This window comes from Pezoporus wallicus, unplaced genomic scaffold (genome assembly GCF_028554395.1).
Source record: "Pezoporus wallicus isolate ANWC-B61680 ecotype Strahan unplaced genomic scaffold, APGP_CSIRO_Pwel_v1 contig_2871, whole genome shotgun sequence".
NCBI classification, from domain to species: domain Eukaryota; kingdom Metazoa; phylum Chordata; class Aves; order Psittaciformes; family Psittacidae; genus Pezoporus; species Pezoporus wallicus.
The window spans coordinates 6,068,945-6,090,797 of record NW_026640775.1 but is presented as its reverse complement, the minus strand read 5'-3'; the positions used below and the strand labels follow the sequence as shown (position 1 = coordinate 6,090,797).

The 21,853-nt window shown below is 39.9% G+C and overlaps 1 protein-coding gene across 3 annotated transcripts in view; it reads left to right on the top strand.

The window, feature by feature from the left end:
* The window catches only part of KDM7A (lysine demethylase 7A), a 35,060-nt gene extending 28,753 nt beyond the window's left edge, over nucleotides 1-6,307 (top strand). For all 3 annotated transcript variants that reach the window (XM_057420617.1, XM_057420616.1, XM_057420615.1), the window contains exons 16-19: nucleotides 102-314; nucleotides 2,421-2,502; nucleotides 3,642-3,915; nucleotides 4,603-6,307. In XM_057420617.1, the coding sequence (XP_057276600.1) occupies nucleotides 102-314; nucleotides 2,421-2,502; nucleotides 3,642-3,915; nucleotides 4,603-4,697 (664 nt within the window). In that variant the 3' untranslated portion in view covers nucleotides 4,698-6,307. The remainder of the gene's footprint in view (nucleotides 1-101; nucleotides 315-2,420; nucleotides 2,503-3,641; nucleotides 3,916-4,602) is intronic.
* The last annotated feature ends 15,546 nt before the right edge of the window (nucleotides 6,308-21,853 follow it).

Genomic DNA, 21,853 nt, shown 5'->3' with positions numbered 1-21,853 from the left:
ATGTTAGACCATGTCACACATTCATGGTCCTGCCTTACACCAATATAAAAATCATTCCTTCAGGGAAATTTGAACTGCTTAATACTTCCTTATTTTTCTAGGGAATGTCCTACCTCGACAAGTACAGAAGAAGAAGCTATTCAGGGCATGCTTTCTATGGCAGGATTGCACTATACTACATGTTTACCAGGTCATACTCAAAGCACACACTGCACAGATAAAAGAACCTCTCTTCAGGAACACAGAAGCCACCCCAGGAGTCGGCATAAAGAGAGACAGCCATCTCAGAGCCACAAAACAATTGAATGTGGTAGGTATTTGAATTAATGACACTGCTGCTCTCTGTTCTTGGAGAAACGGATCAGAATAAGGACTTAAAGTTTCATTTTTTAGATCTGTAGAGAAGTTTTTACATAAATGGCATTTTCTTTTTACTTGGGTTTGTTTTGTTTTTTTTTCCTCTTTTTAATAAAAAGTAAATGTTACTTCTGAAAACAGACTAACTTAGCTTAAGCAGTCATCTGAATAGGTCTTCTAAATTTTGCCATCTAAAAGCTTTGTGGCATCTGTACAAGAGTGGCAAAGTTATGGCTAAATTTAAAATGTAGTCTCCTTATTGAAAGCGTAATTCCTTCTGAAAGGATTGGCACAGTCTTCATGGTTGCAGCTTTCATGGCATGTGTGTTACTTAGATATCCGTAGGAATCTGCTGGTAATTTTTCATGCCTTTTGGAAGGCATATTTGGCTTTACTCCTGAAATTCTGGTATGAATGCAGTACGTTAAAGGAGATTCTAATCTTGAAGAGGAGAATTCACAAGTAATTTTTTTGACAGTGGCATTTTTGATGTCTGTGGAAAACGGACATCGGTTAAATGCATTTTGGGAATGACAGACAGCAGAACATTAATGCTAATCCCCTCAAAGAATCAAAATAACTTCTTGGAACAGAGAGAAAAAGAGTAGTCATGTTTGAGAATTCTTTGCTGGAGAAGGAAATGGAAGAGGATTATAGCTTTGCTGATGTAAAACAAATAGGGTGCTAATTCAAAGAACTAATACTATATGGGGTTTTGATAAAAGAAAAGCCTAATGCGATGTCATGGACTGTGTTCTGGTAATTGAAGGTGTATGTCCTTAAAACCCACCAACCAAGCACAACTACCACCACTAACAAGCAACCCCATACAAACACATACAGTGTCCATTCATCTTTATAACTTTATGAAAAGCATAATATCCAGGTTTCTAAATTGTGGTGAGTTGACTCAGGCCAGCAGCTAAGCACCCATGCAGCCATTTGTTCTCCCACCACCACTCAATGAGGGAGAGAATAGAAAGAGCAAAAGTGAGAGGATCCATGGATTGACATAAAGACAGTTTAGTAAGTGAAGGAAGGAGGAAAAGAAAACAAGTGTTGCAAAGGCTGTCACTTACCACCTCCTGCAAGCAGATGGATGCCCAGTCAGTCTCTGAACAGTGACTGTCTCGAAAGATTGCCTTTCACTCAAGCCTCTTCCTCTACTCCAGTTTTTATTGCCAGGCATGGCATTACATTCTATGGAATATTCCTTTGGCCAGTTCAGGTCAGCTGTCCTAGCTGTGTCCCTTCCTAATCTCTTGCCTGTTCTTAGGCTACTTACTGCAGGAGGCAGAGTGGCAAAAGAAAAAGTTATGACATTGTGCAATCACTGTTCAAGAACAGCCAAAACTCTGGTGTGTTACCAATACTGTTTTACCCACAGATCTCAAATACAGCACCATATGGACTGTTAGGAAAAGAATTCCTTTCCAGCCAGACCCAGTACATGTGTCAAACTCCATGGGTGTAAAGATGAAACTGTGCTGCTTAGCTGGCAGGTTTTGCAAAATCTTTCAGACTCTCTAAATTCAGATTGAATTGGTGTCTTGGGATATGCTTAATTTTACAAGTTACCTGTACTGTAAATGAGTTTTCAATGTGGATGCTTCTTCTATAGGTCCGTCAGCATAGATCTTCCCTTTATTGTGCCTGAATAGCAAGCACATCAAAAACAACATAGTCAATAATACCTGAGAATTAAATGTACATCATTGGATGAACTCCTCATGATGCAAAGTCATGGCAGCAAAACACGTGAAACAAAGTGGGCAAGCTGTATTCAACATCTGTACTTTAAATTAGAATGATTATATTTGTCTGACCTTACTGTGCTGTAAGGATCTTTACTTAGGCATATTTATTGTGCAAGGTTGTTTTCTTAGTTTAGTGTGTAGAACCAAACAGCTCTGACAACTTATTTTATATCTGGAAAATATTTTCCAGTTTATTTTCCTTTCTTTCTTGTTTTGATTGTAAAGTCATTCAAATACATAATTAATTGTGCATTCCTAATTACTGATTTTTAAAATCTAAGCTTGTTGGAACTTCTTTTTAGGTAGGTCTGTGAAGGAAGAGGAAGGAGACTTGGGAACTTCAGCATGGGCTAGACACCTGAATGAAACTTCGAGGATTACGCCTCAGGTAAAGCAATACTTTAAACATTTTGAACCCCTTTTTGTAAGAAAAGGAGATCCTGAAGTTGTAAGTGCAGAAAAATTGTGGACCAGTCTTTACTGCATATCTGAAAACAGTTACTTCTTGTCTGGTAACTGAGTATTATTTTTGTCATGCCTTTTTCATTGTTGCTGCGTTTTAGTTTATATTTCTTTTTTCTCTCCTCCTTCAAACTCTGTTCTGCCGTAATGGCTCATATTAAGATGCTCAGGGCACTGTTTTGGAGAAAAAAACCCAAACAACAAAACCAAAAAAGGCCCCTCTCCTTGATGAAAAAAAAGTGTAAATTTACCTTCAGTTTAACTGGTGAAGCACTGTATTGTTTATTCATTGTTGTTCCCAAGCAAAGGATCAGAACAAGTGGAACCTGTTGATAGTATAGGTACTTGTTTAGGGAATTTGTACTGCCAAACTGATACAACCTTTCAACAGCGAGCAGATAGGAATATTTTTGCTTTCTGATGTCCAGGTGAAATCCAGCAAGATATTCATAAATAAAAGTTTGTGTGTCTTACCCTGAACTTTTTTACATTTCTAAAAGTTCCTCTGTATTAGAAGCATTAGAACAATTAAATAGAATGATTAAAGTTGCAAAATAACACTGCTACTTAGCAGCTATTTTTTAACTGTGTGTTTTGTAGTGTTTTTTTGGTAAGAATATCAAACTACATGATATCCTTACGGTTTCTGATTCCCAATTTAGCTTTTCTTCTCTTATCAGCTGAATACTGAAAACAGCTTTCCTGTTTGCATAGTCATTGGTTATGGTATGGCTTGCTGTAGTGGCCAGTTTAATCAAGAGCATTTGCATTTGTTTTGATGACTGCAAATCAAAACGAGAAAGTAGAGAATTTGAGTATACTAGTATGTGTAATTAATCTATAGCATTGCTCAGAAGTGCATATGGAAAACCACAGAGATACCTCCTAAAGATACAAATCTGAAAATTATATAGAAGAAATGATGGAGTAATAAAGTGGTCAGACACTGGTATAACTATTAAAATACCTTTTTCAAAGATACAGTAGTATAACTAGAAAAAAGAGTAAATTTGTAGCCAGAAGGTTTTAACTTCCACTTTTTTCTTCTCCTCATTTCCATACTAGGATACAAATAAAACTCAAAAATATTTCAAGAAAGAGGGTGCATCAGAAGCTAATCATAAGGTTCAGGAAAACAGAAGTATAGTCCACAACAACAGCTTGAGTTTTCAGCATGGCAAGTATACACGAGACTCCAGTCTAATTCAAGAATGTCGGCTGAGTGATGACAGCCTTAGCCCTGATAGGCTGTATGGTGAAACATCCTTGTCTGTACCACTTCATCCAACAAAGAGGCCAGCATCAAACCCACCCCCTATCAGCAACCAGGCGACAAAAGGTAATTTTTATCTCTGTCCTGTTGCCAGACTGAAAAACAAATGGACTAGGGAAAGGAGCTTGTAGACCTCAGAAAGAGCTGTTAGAAAAAAAGACAAGTTTAGACCTTGAGGAAGGACACAAATGGGCATCGTGTGGACACTGAAATTTTGGTATAGAATGTGTAAGGCGTAATTAAGAGAGATCTAACTGGGTGCGTGGCGAGATAAAACTTTCATAACTGCCGTTGCACCTCAGCAGGTGTACCTGGTACGTGTTCATTACAGGGAACAGAATCACAGCTGTACTTTGAAACACTGGCTTCAGATTCGTTTATCGAAGTTTAAAAGATCTGACACTTCAAAAAATAGTCGATCTTGCTATTTAGTTTTTAGTTTATAGATTAATTACAATAATTTACTTTAAGGGAATAACTTCAGCAAATTTCAGGAAGATTCCTTTAGGTTCTTCCCTACCACATCTGCTGCCCTTCCCTAGACTAGAAATGTTCATGAATAATATAAACACATTGTGATAATTTAATTTTAGGTAAAGGAAGGCAGTTCCTGTTTTTTTTACATTTCTGAATCCCTGTTTGTTTACTCCTGAAAATGTCTGTTTCAGCTTGAAAGCTGGGTTCATCTTTGTTCTAAGGTGATAAAAATTTGTTCTGAAATTCCTGATTGAAGTACTTGATTTCCTTTTTCAGGCAAACGTCCAAAGAAAGGAATGGCAACTGCTAAACAGCGCCTTGGGAAGATCTTGAAGCTGAACCGGAATGGCCATGCACGCTTCTTTGTTTAATGTAGCTGCTACTTCTACTACTGCTGTCTTTCCTACACAGACCAGTATTGAGGTCAACAGAGCCTGGAGCTGCTGTTATTCCGCTGCTTGAAGCAGACTTGCATGTACCATATAAAACACTGCCTGATGAACAAAAATAAGAAAGGAAAAAAAGCAAAACACACACACAAAAAAAAAACAACCCAATGCTGCATTTTCACTGTGCCACACCTGCTCAGCAATAAGCATACGGGAATGGGGAAATCTTCAGAGAGACATGGACTGTGAGAAATAGTCTCTCATCAGGGCTTGAATATCATTTGTTGCTGGTAGTTTCTGATCTATTAATGAGGGGAAGATGATGGTGGTTTATCAATAATTTATTTCTGATAGATTTTTGACAAGTTTTAAATTCATTTAAGAAACTATTTATTTGGAAGACTTTTTTTTGTGGGGTTGTTAATTTAGATTTAAGAATGTGAAAGTTTTTAATTGTTTTGATAATGTATGTTTGGTGCAGTGGAGAGCCACATTAATTGTGATTAGTCTGGACTCCTAAATTTGATATTCAGGTTGTGGTCTTAAATAGGGGTGAGATTCATTATTAATTATTTTTAAATTAAAGCATATGGAATCTTTTTTTTTCTTCCTGCTTTTTGTAAGCTATTGGCTGGGCTTCTGTTGACTTGCAAGTTGCATATTCTCTTGCCAACTTGATTATTTTTTGACCTATCCTCTTTAATACAGATTTATTTATTTGATGGACTAGAAGAGAATCCTAATGACAGAAGAATCTCCTGTCAGTCCAGTAGCTAACTTGTGTTAAACTGCACCCCTCTCCTCCAAATTGGAGTGCATACTTCTCCTCCTGATGATCTGTCTGTGATGATGGTCTTCTGGAAAAAGGCTCCCTGAAATTGTATTTGTACAGGTTATTTAGGAGTTGGTACAAAGGAGGAAAACTAACGCATCTTTTTGGAGGAATGGGGGCATCAGTTAAGATAAATGTTTCTTCAGAACAATTACTCTTAAATAAGTCATAAGATACACATTGCAGTCTTAAGATTTCTCATATTACTTAATGTAGCATGGAAGAAGCATTAAGATATTGTTCTTTAAACACATTTTACTGAAGAGTCAGGAAGGCAGGAAATGTGTTCCTTTCAAAGCTGGGCGAGATAGCCAGCTGAAAGTCTTAACTGGTGCATATATGAGCATTAAGTAGCTTACTGGTATCAGAATGATCATTTGTATCAGGCTTCATACAGAGCTTGATAGCAAATGCCAATTCTGAATTATTGTAAATAATTTTGATTTTAAATTTGTATTTTTCTGTAATATAATATTAATATTTAACTTTTGGGGGATGGGGATGAAGGCGGAAAGGGGAATACTTTTACTTGATTCTGGAAATAGGGCATTTGTGGGGTCCAGCCAAAATGTAAAGATTAATGTGCTAGTAACAACAATATTGTTGGTTGGAGGTTTTTTGCTTGCCAAGAGTAAAAATACTCAGGCATAGCTATCAAAGTAATTGAATTGATTAACTTTTCTTGCCAGTTTTTCCTTCTTCCATATTCTATGCTGGAATAGTTTTCTCTTCTTGTAATTTAAAAACAAATTCAGTTGGACTTTCCTGAACATTTGTGCAGTTTTTAATCTGGGCTAGATTATGAATGCTTTTACAAATAGATGAAAATAGTTTTAATGTCAGGTGGTTTTGTTGCAGGCCACTGCACATTGTTTCTAAATTGAGAAACATCAAAACGTAATGCAACTGCAAATAAGTCAGGTAGCTTTCATGGCTTTACTTCCTCTGGAGCATTGCTCTGACTTTGTAGTTCTGTGTGTGTATATATGGGTAAATTTTTTTAACCTTGTTTTGTTTGCAAATTATCAGTTCACAAAAGCATGTTTTCCGGTTTGGGTTTGATTGGGTTGTGGGTTGTTTTGGTTTTTTTTTTTTTTTTCTTAATTTAATGCAAGTTCTCAGCCTTCTTTAGCCTATGAGGAGCAGAGGTAGCAAAGGACTTCTAAAAAGTAGAAGATAAGCTAAGAGGTACTCTACAGGGGCTGAAAGTGACTGTTAAGTACTTGCTGTTCTCAGGTGCTGTTTTCCAGATGGAAATAGATAAAAGAGAATATTTTAACTCTCTGCTAATATGTTCTCACCAAAGCAAGTCAAAGAAATAAACTGTGTGTATACCCTCTGTGCTTAAGCTTGAGCAAATGAATTAATGCCTGCCAGGCTTTGGAAACTGTTTTAGCTTTAGCGTATTGAACCAGACAGTTTCGTTCTTGCTGGCTGTAGAATTCTTCAGAATAGAAAATTCCAGTTTAAGGCAGCAGTCAGATTCAGAGCAGAATGAAGAATGAGCTTTCTCTCTTTCAAGGCAGATTTTTGAGAACGCTTAACTGAAATGGAAGTATGCCAGAATAGAATCTGGAGCAAGGAATTTTAAAATACGGAGTATGCTTTCTTGTACATGTGACTGGCTTATACAACATCTCTTCTCTAACCATCCACATTGTTTATCTGTATCTTACTTATTGGAACACAGATGAGGCTGGACCCATATATATTATTTCTTCTTGGGTTTATTCTTTCTTTACTTTCTACCTTTTGTGTTGGTTTTTTTGTTTTTTTTTGTTTCTTTTTTTTCCAGAGTGGCTCTCCACTGTCATCAGTTTATGTAATAGCCTCTTCACTGGCTGTCAACAGGCAGAGGTTCATTCCCGTTTTCTTCAGATATCAGTGCTTCCAGTAGAAGTTAATTCTGATGTCCCACCTCACAACAAGTAATTTAAAAGAAATTGCCATGATAAGCAGTATTAAAAAAAAAAAAGAAAAAAAGGGGGTGGGGGGAGGAGGAATAAAAAGAAAAAAAATGGGGGGAGGAGACGGGAGGAAGTCTCCTGGTAGCTCATGAAGAGGATGTGGTGACCTCACTCATTTTGTGTACTTGTATGTAGGGATATTTTTATTGTGTTCTAGATGAAAACACTACTGCACCAATCTTTCTGTAGATGGACTGAGCCTTGTGTTGTTGTAGTGGAAAGAAAAAGCCCTATTTTTTAACTTGCTGTCTCACTTGGGGTGGAAGAGGGAGGGAGTAGGGAACACTGACTGGACAACCAAGAGAATTAAGCCTGCTATGGTAACTCATTTGCAAGGATAATCTGTTTTGAAAAGTCAGAGAACTTGGATTTGGCATAAAACTTAATATCTTTGTTTTGTAGGCAGAACAGTGGGACATGAAATATTGTAGAGGTTTTCCCATTCTCTTAAGTTCTCAAGTTCCTGCAATTGGAGAAAAAAACAAAATAGAATCAGGAAAATGGGAAGACCACCTAGAAAAAAATGTATCAAAGACTCTTCCAGCAACTTTCCCTTTTCTTCTCCTACTATACTTGCTAATAAACCCTGGCTACAAGGTAGCCTTTGTTGACCTCTGAGGTAGATTACCTATGCAACCTGTAATACTCCACACGAATCCATTCTTAAAGACAATTTTGAAAGGGTTAGATGTTGAGAGTTTAAATTACTGCATTCTGATCACATGAGAGATTTGGGGCCTTTCTGTTTTTGGTAGTTGAAGTGCTTGTGTTACCTTTAGTAGACATGGAAGAGAGCACAGTGTCATGATCACATTTTAGAACCTTCAGCTTTCCCTAGGCTTTGCTATATGGCATAAGCTACTTTCATTCACAAGGCCATTAAGTTGTAGATGCTGAAGGTTTTTGCAGGGTTTCAGATTTGGAGCTGTTGTGAACCTTGCTTTAGTAATTGTGGAGACTAAGAGAACTGAAGCTAGAACAACCTGCTACTACAAGCCTATAGCTATTGCCCTGTTTAGGCTCTACATGCCCACCTATCCCTTCACACCCCAACCATGACCCCCAAGTCTAGTGTCTTTCCAGAGTTTCATTCGTGTGATACTTCCAGACCATTAAAAGCTGTTTGTAGCTCTGAGGTTGAGCGAGCCCAGAGCTATTCTTTTACAGAAGAAATGTAAATGGAACCAAGGGCCTTACTGTTTGTGGTTAAACAAGATTAAAAGCTGCAACATCCATTTTTCCAAAAGAAAAAAATATACCCCAACAAAAAACACCCTAGTAACCCTCTCTGTGGGAGAGTATGAGTGAGAAATCACACAGTGGATGGGAAATATAAGTAGCACTGATAAGGAAATGCATGTTCATAGGCTGCATTTCTGTTTGGAAAAAAAGACTTTTTCTACTTTTAATATAAATTAAGCCATAAGAGTTTCATGCTGTGGGAAGGGAATGAAAGGGATCACTTTAAGAGATTATATTGATATGTATTGTCACTTCTGCTGGGAAATGTCTATTGCTGCCAATGCTTTGGTGAATCTTTTTTTTTTGGTTTGTTTCTAAAAAAAAACCCATGGAATTTGAAAAAAAAAAAGGGGGGGGGGGGGCTAGTTCTTGGCTATATTACTAGTTTTGTAGTAAGGTTTTGCTGGCCCATTTGTCTTTTCCTCTCCTTTTTCTACTCTTGTAGCCTAATTTCTATCTTTCCTTCTAGTGTCTCTGAAAATACTAGCTTGTCTGTCACTAGGGGTCGGTGTATGTGTGTCTTCCTTTTTACAGAAACGCACTACTGTGTTAAGTATTTGGCTGGGAAATGGGATGCTGCAGCTTTAAGAGCAATTTTTTTCAATTCATAACAGTATTTCCCATCCTCTTTTGCCTGCAGGCAGGGAAAGTGTATGTACAGTATTTATTTTGTTTCGATTTTACTTTAAATTTGTAAGTTTCTATAAGTAGTTCACATTGATTATTCTAGAGGAGGACAAGTGGCTCTGTTTAAATTTGTATTTGATATTCATAGTTTCCACTTTCTGTACTTTAAAATACTGAAATTAAAAAATTGTATTGCTTATGTTTTGATTTTAGCACTCTAAAGTGTTTAATTTCTTCAGGCTTCTGCTTATTTGCTTCAATGTAAATACACAAAACTGTACAGAATATCTTGAAGAGAAAAATGCTTTTCTAGGTCCAACCTCTGTGCCCTTTACTTGTCGCATTTTAAAGAAGAAATTTTCTGAAGAAATGTGAGAGGGAATATTCTGATACTGTTGTTTGGATTTTTTTAAATTATTTTTTCAAAGTGCAAATCTCATTTCGATGCAAGTATATTATGTGGCAACTAAATGCATTTTGTGAAGATGTGTATACTCTTTTTGAATCCTAATATAAAAGGGAGGTGGAAGTGTTTGTTATCTGTCATGTTAGCAGATCTAGAACTGTAACAAGGGTGTCAAATTGTATTCTCATGTTCTTGCTCTTGGCTTTTGTTCAGGTTTTTCTCATGCTACTGATGACTGCCTCGTCTTTTGATGTGTGCAGTTACATGTGTACAGTTTCTGGAAGAAGAGATTTCACACTCCATGTACTTTGTCATACTTGCTTTTATGCTGGGTGACTTCTCTGCTGATATCTCCCAGCACATGTCATTTTCTGGTTTACAGTTGTGAGTGCTCCCTGTTTCAGCTGCATATGACCAACACACAGTACTGTTTGCATGTGGGTACTGTGCTTAGGAGTAATGGAAGCATGATTGTGTTGCACTCCAACTTTGTGCAATGCATTTTCTTCTGCAAACAGTGCTCCATGCTACTTGAACTGCTTCAGTGTTGTGATGGGCAGATGCTTGGATTTCAGTGCTGGTCATTTTATGAGAACCGTAGATAAATAATGCAGCAGTTGCATTGGAAGAACCAGGTGGCAGAAAGTGTTTTGATTTGATTTTGCGGCTGCTCAAGTTTACTTCTTAGCCTGGCTTTTAGCTGACATAGAACATACGGTTGACTGTAATGACTAGGAAATCTTTTCATGGACCAGGACTTCATTGTGCCAGGTGCTTTACCTACAAAGAACAAGAATGCTGACCTCATCAAACTGCTTAAGCATAAGATTAAAATAGTCTAAAAACACCCAACGGTCTAAAACCACAGAACTTACAAACCAGTAAGTTCTGTGGCCTGAAGTTTAAAACACAGTGGTGTTGTAGATTTTGGAGGCTGAAACTTCTGTGCTGTTTCAAAAAGAAATTTCATTTGAGTGGAATAAGAAATTGTGAGGAAAAATTATGATGTAAGTGCAGAGGATGAAGTTTAAATATTTGTATGTCCAGAAAGGAGTTCTGCTGTATTTTGACATGCCTTTGCATCTTTTCAGTTAATGTGTTAAAACTGATTTTGAATTTGGTTAGCCAAAGATTTGCCAAAGATCTGAAAGACCTGTTTGTCTGCCAGAGCAACCACCCATTTTGAGAAAGTCTTGATCACTGATTGAGAGCAATGCCGTAACCTATGCATTTCCATCAGACACTCATCTGGATTTGATATGCTGAAGTCACTGCTCATAATAATGGTTTGGTCTTAAAGTGATAGACTTAAGAGAGTGCCTCACTGGGCCACAAATACAAGTTTCATACCCATATAAAAACCTGTGTAAGCACCTTTACTCTTTGTCCTTTTGTTTTTGCCAGCTACATCCACAGCTTTTCTCTGTGACTGCTGTGTGGTGGGTAATAGGTAGGATAATCCACTGGTAAATATGTGAAATGTCTCAAAGTGCTGCTTCAAATGCTACTGGGTAGCCTTCAGCACCTGGAGCTGTATTTCCTTTAGAAGTCAAGAGTTTGTTTTTCTGCTTTTCTGTTTGGGGAGTGTGGGGGAATACTAACCTGGATTATTCTTCCCTAATGGACAGATGGATTTTAAAGGGTTGAAGGCTACCAAATATGGCAAAAGAATTAAATTTCCAAAGTCAGGGGGTGTGCAAGATGCCCTTCTTGGTATCTGAAGACTAACGTTGATTTTGGTTTTCTTTTCTTTTTGATGGATAGTATTCTACTGTGTTTGAGGTAGAGTACCCCTTGTAAAGTGCCTACAAACTTGGTTTTGTGTATATTTCATGAAGTTCAGCTGTTTCTCCATAGGGCTTGTCATGACCTGCTTAAGTTGTGAAGCTGTTGTGGTGGTGGCTCACTAGTTAACATGTTCAGCCAAACCTTTTCTTGTTTGCTTTGTTTAGATATGACTTTGGATTGATGGTGGAAACCTGAGTAGTAGAATGACTATGATAAAGTCAAACATGCTGAGTGTTGGTTTCTGTAGGAACATTTTTTTTCATTGTATAGAAGTATTTCTCCTGGGAGCCCTTGAAATTACGTTTTTACTGCTGGTAAGTAATGTCAGTTGTCTCAAGCCAAAAGTTAATGAGAACTGAAGCTGTAAAACCAGAATGTTGTTGTTAACTCTGATACAACCAGGGGTTTCAAATGGCTTTGTTTCTACAGAGGTCAATGACTGAAGTCTTTACCTGTGAAAGAAATAGCTGATGATCAAGACAATAAATACAAGTCTGTCGTTGCCAGAGCTCATAATATTCTACCTAGCAGCCGGCTAATAGGACAGTTTGCTTTGTCTAGACTAAGGTCTGATTTCTCTGAAGCCAATTACATTCAGTCTTTAGAATAAGTACTGCAAGTTTTGAAGAATCATGTTTGGCTTAATAGATCTATTTATCTGTACTGCTCCTGCTGTATTTGCTTTGGTCTTGGAAAAAGTACTCTTCTTTGGAACATATAAGTCAACTAAAAACCAGTATGCAAAGAGTCTGCTTGTTTGTGATACTTTGCCCCAAAGCTTGTTTCTTGTAAGAAAAGTTTTTACTTCAAGGAGTGTGAGTAAAGTTTCCACTTGGGTTTATCTGGCAGAAACATTTGCCAGTGAATCATACACTTTGGTGGTAAGTCATAAAGGTGCAAGTTGGCTTTCTGTTCTGGTAAAACTAGAAGCCAACAAAACTTGAGAAACTGCTACTCCAGTTTCATAAATAGGATCTGGGCTGTGGAAATGTGATTCAAATAGGCAGCTTTTTTCAGACTAGTATTAATTTGAAATACTGTATCATGTTCTTTATTCTTAAGTTGTTGATTTCTAATTTCAGAGGTTTTCTTTTTTACAAAAGATCTTTGAATGGCACCATTATGGGTATGGCCCAGTAAGGATTTTCCTGTGCTTGACCAGCACTCATAGAAATTGTTTTGAATTCCATCATGTGATGGTTACTGAAAAGAGCTCTTCCCATGTGGTTAAAGTGCTTTTCCTCAAGAGGCAGCTGACCTCTTATGTTCTCACTGAGTTACACCTCTTAAAAAGGGAGAGCATTCAGAGAGCATATTTACTGTGCCAACTGCCCTAAAAGTGGTGCGGAGCAGGGTGGCTTAGATTGAGGTTAACATTGTGAGAAACCCTTTTGCTTCTAAGTGCATCCACATTCAGCCCAAGTCCACTGGGAGTGGGGAGAAGGGAAGACTGTGGGCTGTGCAGCGTGTTCCTGCAAGATGAGTTGATCATATTCCTTACATTGCTGGACAGCTGTGCCTGTCATAAAACTAAGCACCACAAGCGGTGCTGAATTGCTGTAGTCTTGGGTGGGAGACCAAGCATTAAATGGGACATGGCCCAGAGAAAAGGTGTTGGTGAGATGCTTTGTGAAAACCCACTCTATAACATACGTCTTTTGTGGCCACATGAAATGATTCTAGGCACTGGTTCTGCTGATCCACTTTGTTCAGTATTTATAGGACTTCACTTGAAGGCGGAGCTCAGTTTGTATGGAAAGCAAGAGGTTTCATGTTCTACATCCTACAGTTACCCTGTGAGTGAGGTTTGTAAGGAGAAGTGATAGGCATTAGACCAACTGACATATTTGGAGAGTGGGAAATGAGTGTAATGTTTAACTCTTGTGGGTTACATGAAAGACATTTTCTCTCCATGCAAACTTTGTTTTGCTTCTGTAGTCTCAATAAAGGGCCACTGCTCCTAGGTGATAACTTACAGACTGTTTTCAGTCGTGTTGCCATTAGTAACTTTCTTATTTTAAAGTGCATTTTAAATAGCACTTCACTATAGTAATTGAGGAGAAAAATGATGTCATTTGGGTAGATTGAATCCCTAATAGATAAGAAGAGGTGTCAGCTACCAAACTCCAGTAATAGTATTTTTGTCACAACTGTGATTAAAGGAATGTCTTCACTAATCCTTTTACTACAAGTTGACAACAAAATAGTGCTGTCAACACTTAAAATGCTATAAATTTCCACTTGGCTTGGACACTGGGAGAGTTCTGAGTATTTTTTGCACTGATGCTAGCTCACTATCTTTTACAGTTCAGGGCTTTAAGGAAATAAATTAGTACTGTTTTGTGCCAGACTGTTCTGGTTCAGTGAAAATGACGTTAAAAGACACGGAACAACACAAAAAGAAATCCCTGATCTGTTAAACATTCTGTAGAGTCTGTATCTCCAGTCATTAGCTGAAGCACTAAAGCACAAGTTATAGTATAACTTGAGATCTTCAAGATGCTGTGTTGGCTAATCAGATCGAAATATACATAGTGGTAGAGAATAGAAGGGAAATAGTGAACAAAATGGGGTAATTTTTCTTAATTGGCTGCAGAAAGCTTGGTTTTTCACTGTTTCACCTGCATACACTGAATGGGGTTAATACCTGAAATACTTAAAGAGTGTCAGGTGATAGAGATGCCTGCAAATAATAGGGCTAAAAGTTAGAAGCACCATGGTTTCCTTTTTCTAGGGAAGAATCTGCTTAGATTTGCACACATTGGCAACAATCCTACCCTTAATTTCTAACCACTTTAGTGGCTGAATGTGCATACACTGATTTTAATGGGGTCTGAATGCCTCAGCTGATGTAGTGATGTGCCTTTATATATATATAGCTATGCTTCTAAGGGTTTTTGCTTTCTGGGGGCTCCTTGGTCAAGCCTGCCAATGATTCAGAACTCCCAGTGTTCTCCTGGAAAAAAAGTTGAAAAAGTTGTCTTGGTGCTTCCCAGGAGCTGCTTTCTCCCAGGCAGGAATTCAATGAAAAGGAAGGCTTGGGATTGTGCTTCTATATCTTGAACTTTTGTTTTGCTAATGTGATGAGGGCCGCTGGGTGTGCTGCTGAGAGAAGGAGCAGCAAAGGTCTGAGTAACTGGTCAGTCAGCAGAGGAACATATGCCCATTAGGAGACTGAAGCTGGAGTCTGCAGACAATCACCCAAGCACCTGCAATAGGCAGAAAGGATTTCTCCAGTCAGCAACTCGTTCATGTGCCAGTTCCTGTGGAGCTGTTCTTTTCACCTCTTTCTTCATGGATTCAAACCCTGTCAGCCTGTGTGGTGAAGAACATGGGAGTTGATGGAACACTTAAAGATGGGCATCTTGAAGGGTTATTATGTGCTTTCCTGGATTGGTGGCCTGTGTGAAAACAGGACAGGAAATAATACGGAGGTATATCCAGGCTTATGCCTGGAACAGTGAGAACTTCCTTAAGAAAGTCCAGCCCCTGTGAGGGGGGGTTTGCGTATTTTGGAAGTAGTATTTAAATCTTACTTTCCCAAATCAGTCTTTCACTTACGCTGCTGGCATAATACAAAGTGAACCTCTCCATATTGCAATTTTGGAAAAGATTTTTCTAAACAGTTGCCATTTTGCTATGTGTTGTTCCTGAGTTGTTACTTGGAATGGAATTGAGTGGAATATAGCGTTTTTCAGTATTTTAGTCACTTAATGATGTAACAGCTTAGCCTGCAAAGCAATGTTATTGCAGCACTGAATCATCTGTGCTTTGGTCTCTGTAATAACAGGCGAGAACGAGGTTAAACAGCACACTTCCTTTTCTATAAAAAACATCTAAACTACATGGCTTTTTGGGAATCATTTAAGATCTTTAGATCTCTCTGTTTGAACTTCTTTGTCAGCTGTCAGGAAGATTAGACTATAATGGAGCCAGATTCTGGCTGGTTTTGCAGAGAATCTGAGCTGGAGGATATTTTGTGACTCTTATGATTTTATGATAACTTTAATCCATTTCACAACTCTTGCGTTTAGGCTTGTGTTCTGTGGCAGCCAAGTTTGATGCAAGTTAATACATATCAAATCTGAAAAATCATAAATGGATTATTCCTATAGATGTTTAGATTTTCTTAGCTGAAGGCTACAAAATCTTACTGGGCATTTTAGGGAGCTGTATTGATTTCTATTTTTTCTCCACTTAATTTTTTGGCTATGCTTTGCAGCATTTAATTCAATTTCAAACATTGCAGCATCGGCGTATTTAGTCCTTTTCACTGGTGTCTTAGCTTATGTGTGAGAAATACATCTTTGGCCTTCCATTTTGTCATTCTTCAGGCCCTCCAAATCTGTGAGGGCATTTCTGGCTGTAACTGTTGCTAGCTGTATTTTCCTGTCTCCTCGAATGGTACTGATATCTTAACGTGCTAATTAATGATGCACTGTGAACCCAAAGCGAATGGCCCAAAGTGCCATACCTGTGAATAGCTGATAAAATTCAACAGCCAAAGAGCTTTCAAATCAGCACCATCAAGTTCATCATCAGTAACATCAGTAGCTGGGGAATTAAAAGGTGTAACAGTAAAAATTAGAAAAATAAGCTTTTATGTCTTCGAGGTGTTATGGTAAAGGACATGCAGATCTCTTTCAGATGTAGGAACCTGCATCACTGTTAGTTTGTATGGTATCTTAGAAATGTGTGGAAGAAAAGGGATTTGTGTGGATCTGTATGCAGCTCATTTAATCCATGCTTCTCCCACAAGTGGGGATTGACTGCTGAGGCAAGTACTGTCTACACAAGAATGTAATCTGACACAAAGCCAGGCTGTGCCTCTGAGCTCTGGTGTAATTCACTTCTAGGTGACAGTACCTGAGTAAATTACATTTTGTAAGCCCATGGTCTGCACTTCTTATGCTTAATAAGAGACAGTGGTCATATAGAAGCAGCAAAGGAAAAAAAAAGGAAGTGCTGCTGACGATAGTGGGAAAAATGGACCCTCTGCTGTTTTGTAGATCAGCTTTTATACAATTCCATGCCAACTCATCAGAAGGATATCCTGGACAAAACATTTCCAAAATGAACTTTTCTAATGGAAGCTACTGGGTTTAATAGTTCTGACATGAGGCATTTTGGCAATGTACTGAAAATGGGCAGGATTAACAAAGCCTTCTGCTAGCCCACCCTGAAGAAAGTTTCTGATGCCCTCTTCTGAAAATTCCCAAGTACATCGAATCTGTTTTTGTCAGCAGGGCTTTGAACAGAGGCACATTCGACACCAAGATTTTGTTTCTACCACCTGTCTGGCAGAGTGCGAATTCATATAAATGAATGCATTTATTTACATATTCAGGTATTCAAGTAAGTTCATGTTATAAAGAGATCAGAAGATACCCTGCAATGCCCTAATACCAAATGCTAATGGCCAGCTGAAAGGCGAGTGGAGACGGCTACTAGTGACAGTATTTGCAAAAGCTATTGTACTGCTTCCCACCCTTTGTTTTGCATGTTCTTTGTAGTGTAACCTCTCTGGGACAGCAGCTAGATGCTTGTGCAGTGCCTAACAGACTGATTTGGTTAATGCTTTAAAGCCAGGATTATTTATATAATTTAGCTTCCTGTATTATTTTTAGCTATGCTATTTGAGTAGAATAGAATTTCCTGTTCTGTCCATTGCATCCCAGTCTCAGAAAATGGGAGTTCCTCTTTTCCCTCTTCCTGCCTTGCAGACTCGGCATGGAGAAAGCAGTCTTCAACAGACACAAATAGTTAGCAAGGATGTATTTCACAGTATCACAGTATGCTAGAGATTGGAAGGGACCTCAAAAGATCATCTACTCCAATCCCCCCGCCGGAGCAGGAACACCTAGATAAGGTTACACAGGAATGTGTCCAGGCAGGTTTTGAATGTCTCCAGGGAAGGAGACTCCACAACCTCCCTGGGCAGCCTGTTCCAGTGTTCTGTCACCCTCGCTGAGAAGAAGTTTCTTCTCAAGTTTAAGTGGAACCTCTTGTGTTCCAGTTTGTACCCATTACCCCTTGTCCTATCATTGTTTGCCACTGAGTAGAGCCTGGCTCCGTCCTCGTGACACTCCCCCTTTATATATTTATAGACACTTATAAGGTCACCCCTCAGTCTCCTCCAAACTATAGAGACCCAGCTCCCTCAGTCTTTCCTCATAAGGGAGATGCTCCACTCCCTTAATCATCTTAGTTGCCCTTCGCTGGACTCTCTCCAGCAGCTCCCTGTCCTTCTTGAACTGAGGGGCCCAGAACTGGACACAGTATTCCAGATGCAGTCTCACCAGGGCAGAGTAGAGGGGAAGGAGAACCTCTCTCGACCTACTAACCACCCCTCTTCTAATACACCCCAGGATGCCATTGGCCTTCTTGGCCACAAGGGCACAGTGTTGGCTCATGGGCATCCTGTCATCCACTAGGACCCGCAGGTCCCTCTCCCCTACACTGCTCTCTAACGGGTCGTTCCCCAACCTATACTGGAACCTGGGGTTGTTCCTGCCCAGATGCAGGACTCTACACTTTCCCTTGTTATATTTCATCAAGTTATTCCCTGCCCAACTCTCCAGCCTGTCCAGGTCTCGTTGGATGGCAGCACAGCCTTCTGGCGTGTCAGCCACTCCTCCCAGCTTAATGTCATCAGCAAACTTGCTGATAGTACACTCAATTCCCTCATCTAAATCGTTGATGAATATATTAAATAATACTGGTCCCAGTACTGACCCTTGAGGCACTCCACTAGTTACAGGCCTCCAACTAGACTCCGCCCCATAGACTACAACTCTCTGGCTTCTCTCCTTCAGCCTGTTCGCAGTCCACCTCACTACCTGATCATCCAGACCACGCTTCCTCAATTTAGCTGTAAGGATGCTGTGGGAGACTGTGTCAAATGCTTTGCTGAAGTCAAGGTAGACCACATCCACCGCTCTGCCATCATCCATCCACCGTGTTATTTCCTCATAAAAGGCTAAGAGATTGGTCAAGCATGATTTCCCCCTGGTGAAGCCATGTTGACTGCCCCTCATAACCCTCTTATCCTTGATATGCCTTAAGATGGCACCAAGGATAAGGTGTTCCATCACTTTCCCAGGGATGCAGGTGAGGCTGACCTGTCTATAGTTACCCGCGTCCTCCTTCTTGCCCTTTTTGAAGACTGGAGTGACATTTGCTTTCCTCCAGTCCTCAGGCACCTCTCCCGTTTCCCAAGACTTGGTAAAGATGATGGAGAGTGGTCTAGCAATGACTTCCGCCAGTTCCCTCAGCACCCGCGGGTGCATCCCATCTGGACCCATGGATTTATGGATGTCCAGATTGCTCAACTGGTCTCTAACCCATTCCTCATCGACTAAGGCAAACCGCTCTGTCGACCTGACTTCATCTAAGGTCTCAGGGGTACAGGGCTCTTCAGGACTGCCTGCAGCAGAGTAGACAGAGACAAAGAAGGCATTCAGTAACTCTGCCATCTCTGTATCTTCTGTCACCAGGGCACCCATCCCGTTCATCAGTGGACCTACATTGCCTCTGGTGTTAGTTTTGTCTGCCATGTATTTGAAAAAAGCTCTTTTTGCTGTCCTTGACCCCTCTCGCCAGATTTAATTCTAAGGAGGCCTTAGTCATCCTAGCTGCCTTCCTACATCCTCTAGCAGCAGCCTTATATTCCTCCCAAGTGGCCAGCCCCTCCTTCCATGACCTGTAAACTCTCCTCTTCCACTTGAGCATACCCAGCAATTCCCTATTTAGCCACGCAGGTCTCCTGGCCCTCTTCCTTGACTTCCTACGTGTCGGGATGCTCCGATCTTGAGCTCGGAAAAAGCAATCCTTGAATGCCAACCAACTATCTTGGGCCCCTTTACCTTCAAGCAGCCTTGTCCATGGGATTCCCCCTAGCAATTGCTTGAAAATGTATTTCTTTGGCTGTGGGTCATACAAAAGCATGGTAAGTGCAGCAAACAAAATTATTTCTTCCACTAGAAAGAAAACATGAAAATCTAGATATTTATGGGGAAAAAAAAAGTGAGGGGTAAGGATGTGCTCATTCCCTTTAGCCACATCTGCAAGCAGTGGGGAATGAAATCCTTTACATCACAGTCAGAATATATGGTTTGTTTTCTGTTTCCATTTCAAAACATGTTTCTAGAGTATAGAAGAGAGGGATGTTTGAAAGCCTGTTTTTAGTTTGAAGCGCTGAACACAGGTTAATGCAATATTAATGACCACCAGGAGGAGCTCATGATACAGCCTGCAGCCTTCGCGTCCTGCCTCGAAGCTTGCCTGCGTTTCACCGAAGAAGAAACTTCAGGTCAAAGCACGGCGCGGGCACTGATCCCTTTAAAGCTGTCAGTGCTGCCATTTGATATAGGAGTGCACATGTGGAAAAGGCAAAGTGACCCAACGTGCCATGGGCAGATGCTGCGAGGTTAGAGGGTATGATGATCTGTCATGCTGCAAATGCCCTCATTTGCGCAGGGAATCACAGCCTCAAACTTCACTTCTGAAATCTCTGTTTTTTCCCTACAGAAGTAAGCTGAGGTGGCACAAGGACCAGCTGGCGGCCAGAAGCGGGGAGCATTCACAGGGTACAGCTCTTTTTAGGCGGGTCAGTAAATCTGCTCTGCTCGCTAATGTGAATGTTCCCAGCTATCCAAGGGCAGTAGAACAAATTTGTAAGTAAAAGGCTGGTAGTTCTTATTGTGGAAGAACTGCTTCATTTCTGAAAGCACAGGTCTTCACCTTGCAGCTGCTGTTTCCTCTGCTCAGGACCAAGTGGGACAGAGCTAGCGGCAGTGAAATAGCAGAGGAAATGATTTTAACCACTTTCTGCAGCCGGATGGGTGAGAAGGACCCACTGTCTGTCACATCTGTTCTGTTATCTGGTTTTTGTTCTCATTTTAAAGTGCAGTATTTAACATTGCCTTAAGATTAACCAGTTCCCATTTCACTGAGGCAAGGAACTAACGTCTGTAACCCAGTGACTTTGGGCACCTTTCTTTTTGCCAAAATAAATTAATACTGAACAGAGTCCTTTTATCATGGACATGTTCCTATCAGACCATCTCCCTTTATATTCCTTCCTTCCCCAGACTTTGTGCAGACAGACATCCTGCCCAAGGCATCAATATTGACAATCTGCTGCTGCTTCTATGGAGCCTCTGGATTTTTGCCAATGGCCCCTTGAGGTGGTCGCAGATGCGATTGCTTTTTCTATGCTACCCTGAAAATATCCGGTGAAAACAAAGGGCTGCACTCACCACAGTTATGGCTTTGGAGATCAGCACTTCCTCTGCAGTCAGGGATGTACAGTGAGAGATGTTAGTCATGATGTACCCCAGAGAGACCATGACTAAAATGGCAGGGTCACAGTCAAAGGGATATTCCTACAATGGAATAAAGCCCATCTTTTTATTGCTTCTCTCAGCTGCTCAAGTTTACCTCCAGTTCCCATGAACCCAGGAGATGCGTATGGGATATCTTTTCCACAGCATTCTTCTGCGGGGGAAATGCACATTCCTTGTACCTAGGTTGCATGTAAAAGGAGATTATGTTTTGGTAGTGCTTTCCTTCAAGGGGAGGAGGGGGAAATGCGAACAATTCTTTTTTAATTTCAAAGTAACTTGGACTTAAATAGCAAAACAGCCAATGCCTTAAAATAAAACCAAAATGTTTTTTGAGTGACTCAATAGCTGTTTTGGGAGAAGGCTGGGGGAGAAAGGAGGGAAGTGGAAATACCAACTTGTGACAGATTCTGTGGCTTGGATTTGTGGGGTTTACGTGTTACTTGGAAGGCTTGGAAGTTTTTAGTAGTCCTATTGGGAAACCAACATTGTAGTCCTGACTGTTACTGTATGTGGTTGAAGATACCCAGGAGGAATCATGGGGATGAAGGTAAAGCAAACTCACCTTGCTCCTGGGTTTCCTTGTGTAATGTCTTGTAAGCTTTCTCTTTTTTCTTGTTCCTTAGATCTTCCTTGCTTTGATGTAAGTTGCCTAATGCCAGAGTTCCCATAGCCTAACAGTGCACTTGTCTCTGTACGTGTTTGTGCATGCAGTAAACATTCACAAGGGTTTTAGCTTCATCAAGTTTTAGGCATTCACTTACGGAGGGAGAACAGGTGAAAATCCAGTGTGATTCTTTGTGTGAGCTTGTGCTTATTGGTTAAAGGCTCTATTTCAGTGGCACAGCAAAGCAAATCTTCAAATGTCTCTTTATTCGGATCAACTTGCAATCTGTCTGCCATTAAAATGAAGAGATTGAAGGAAAGTGAAA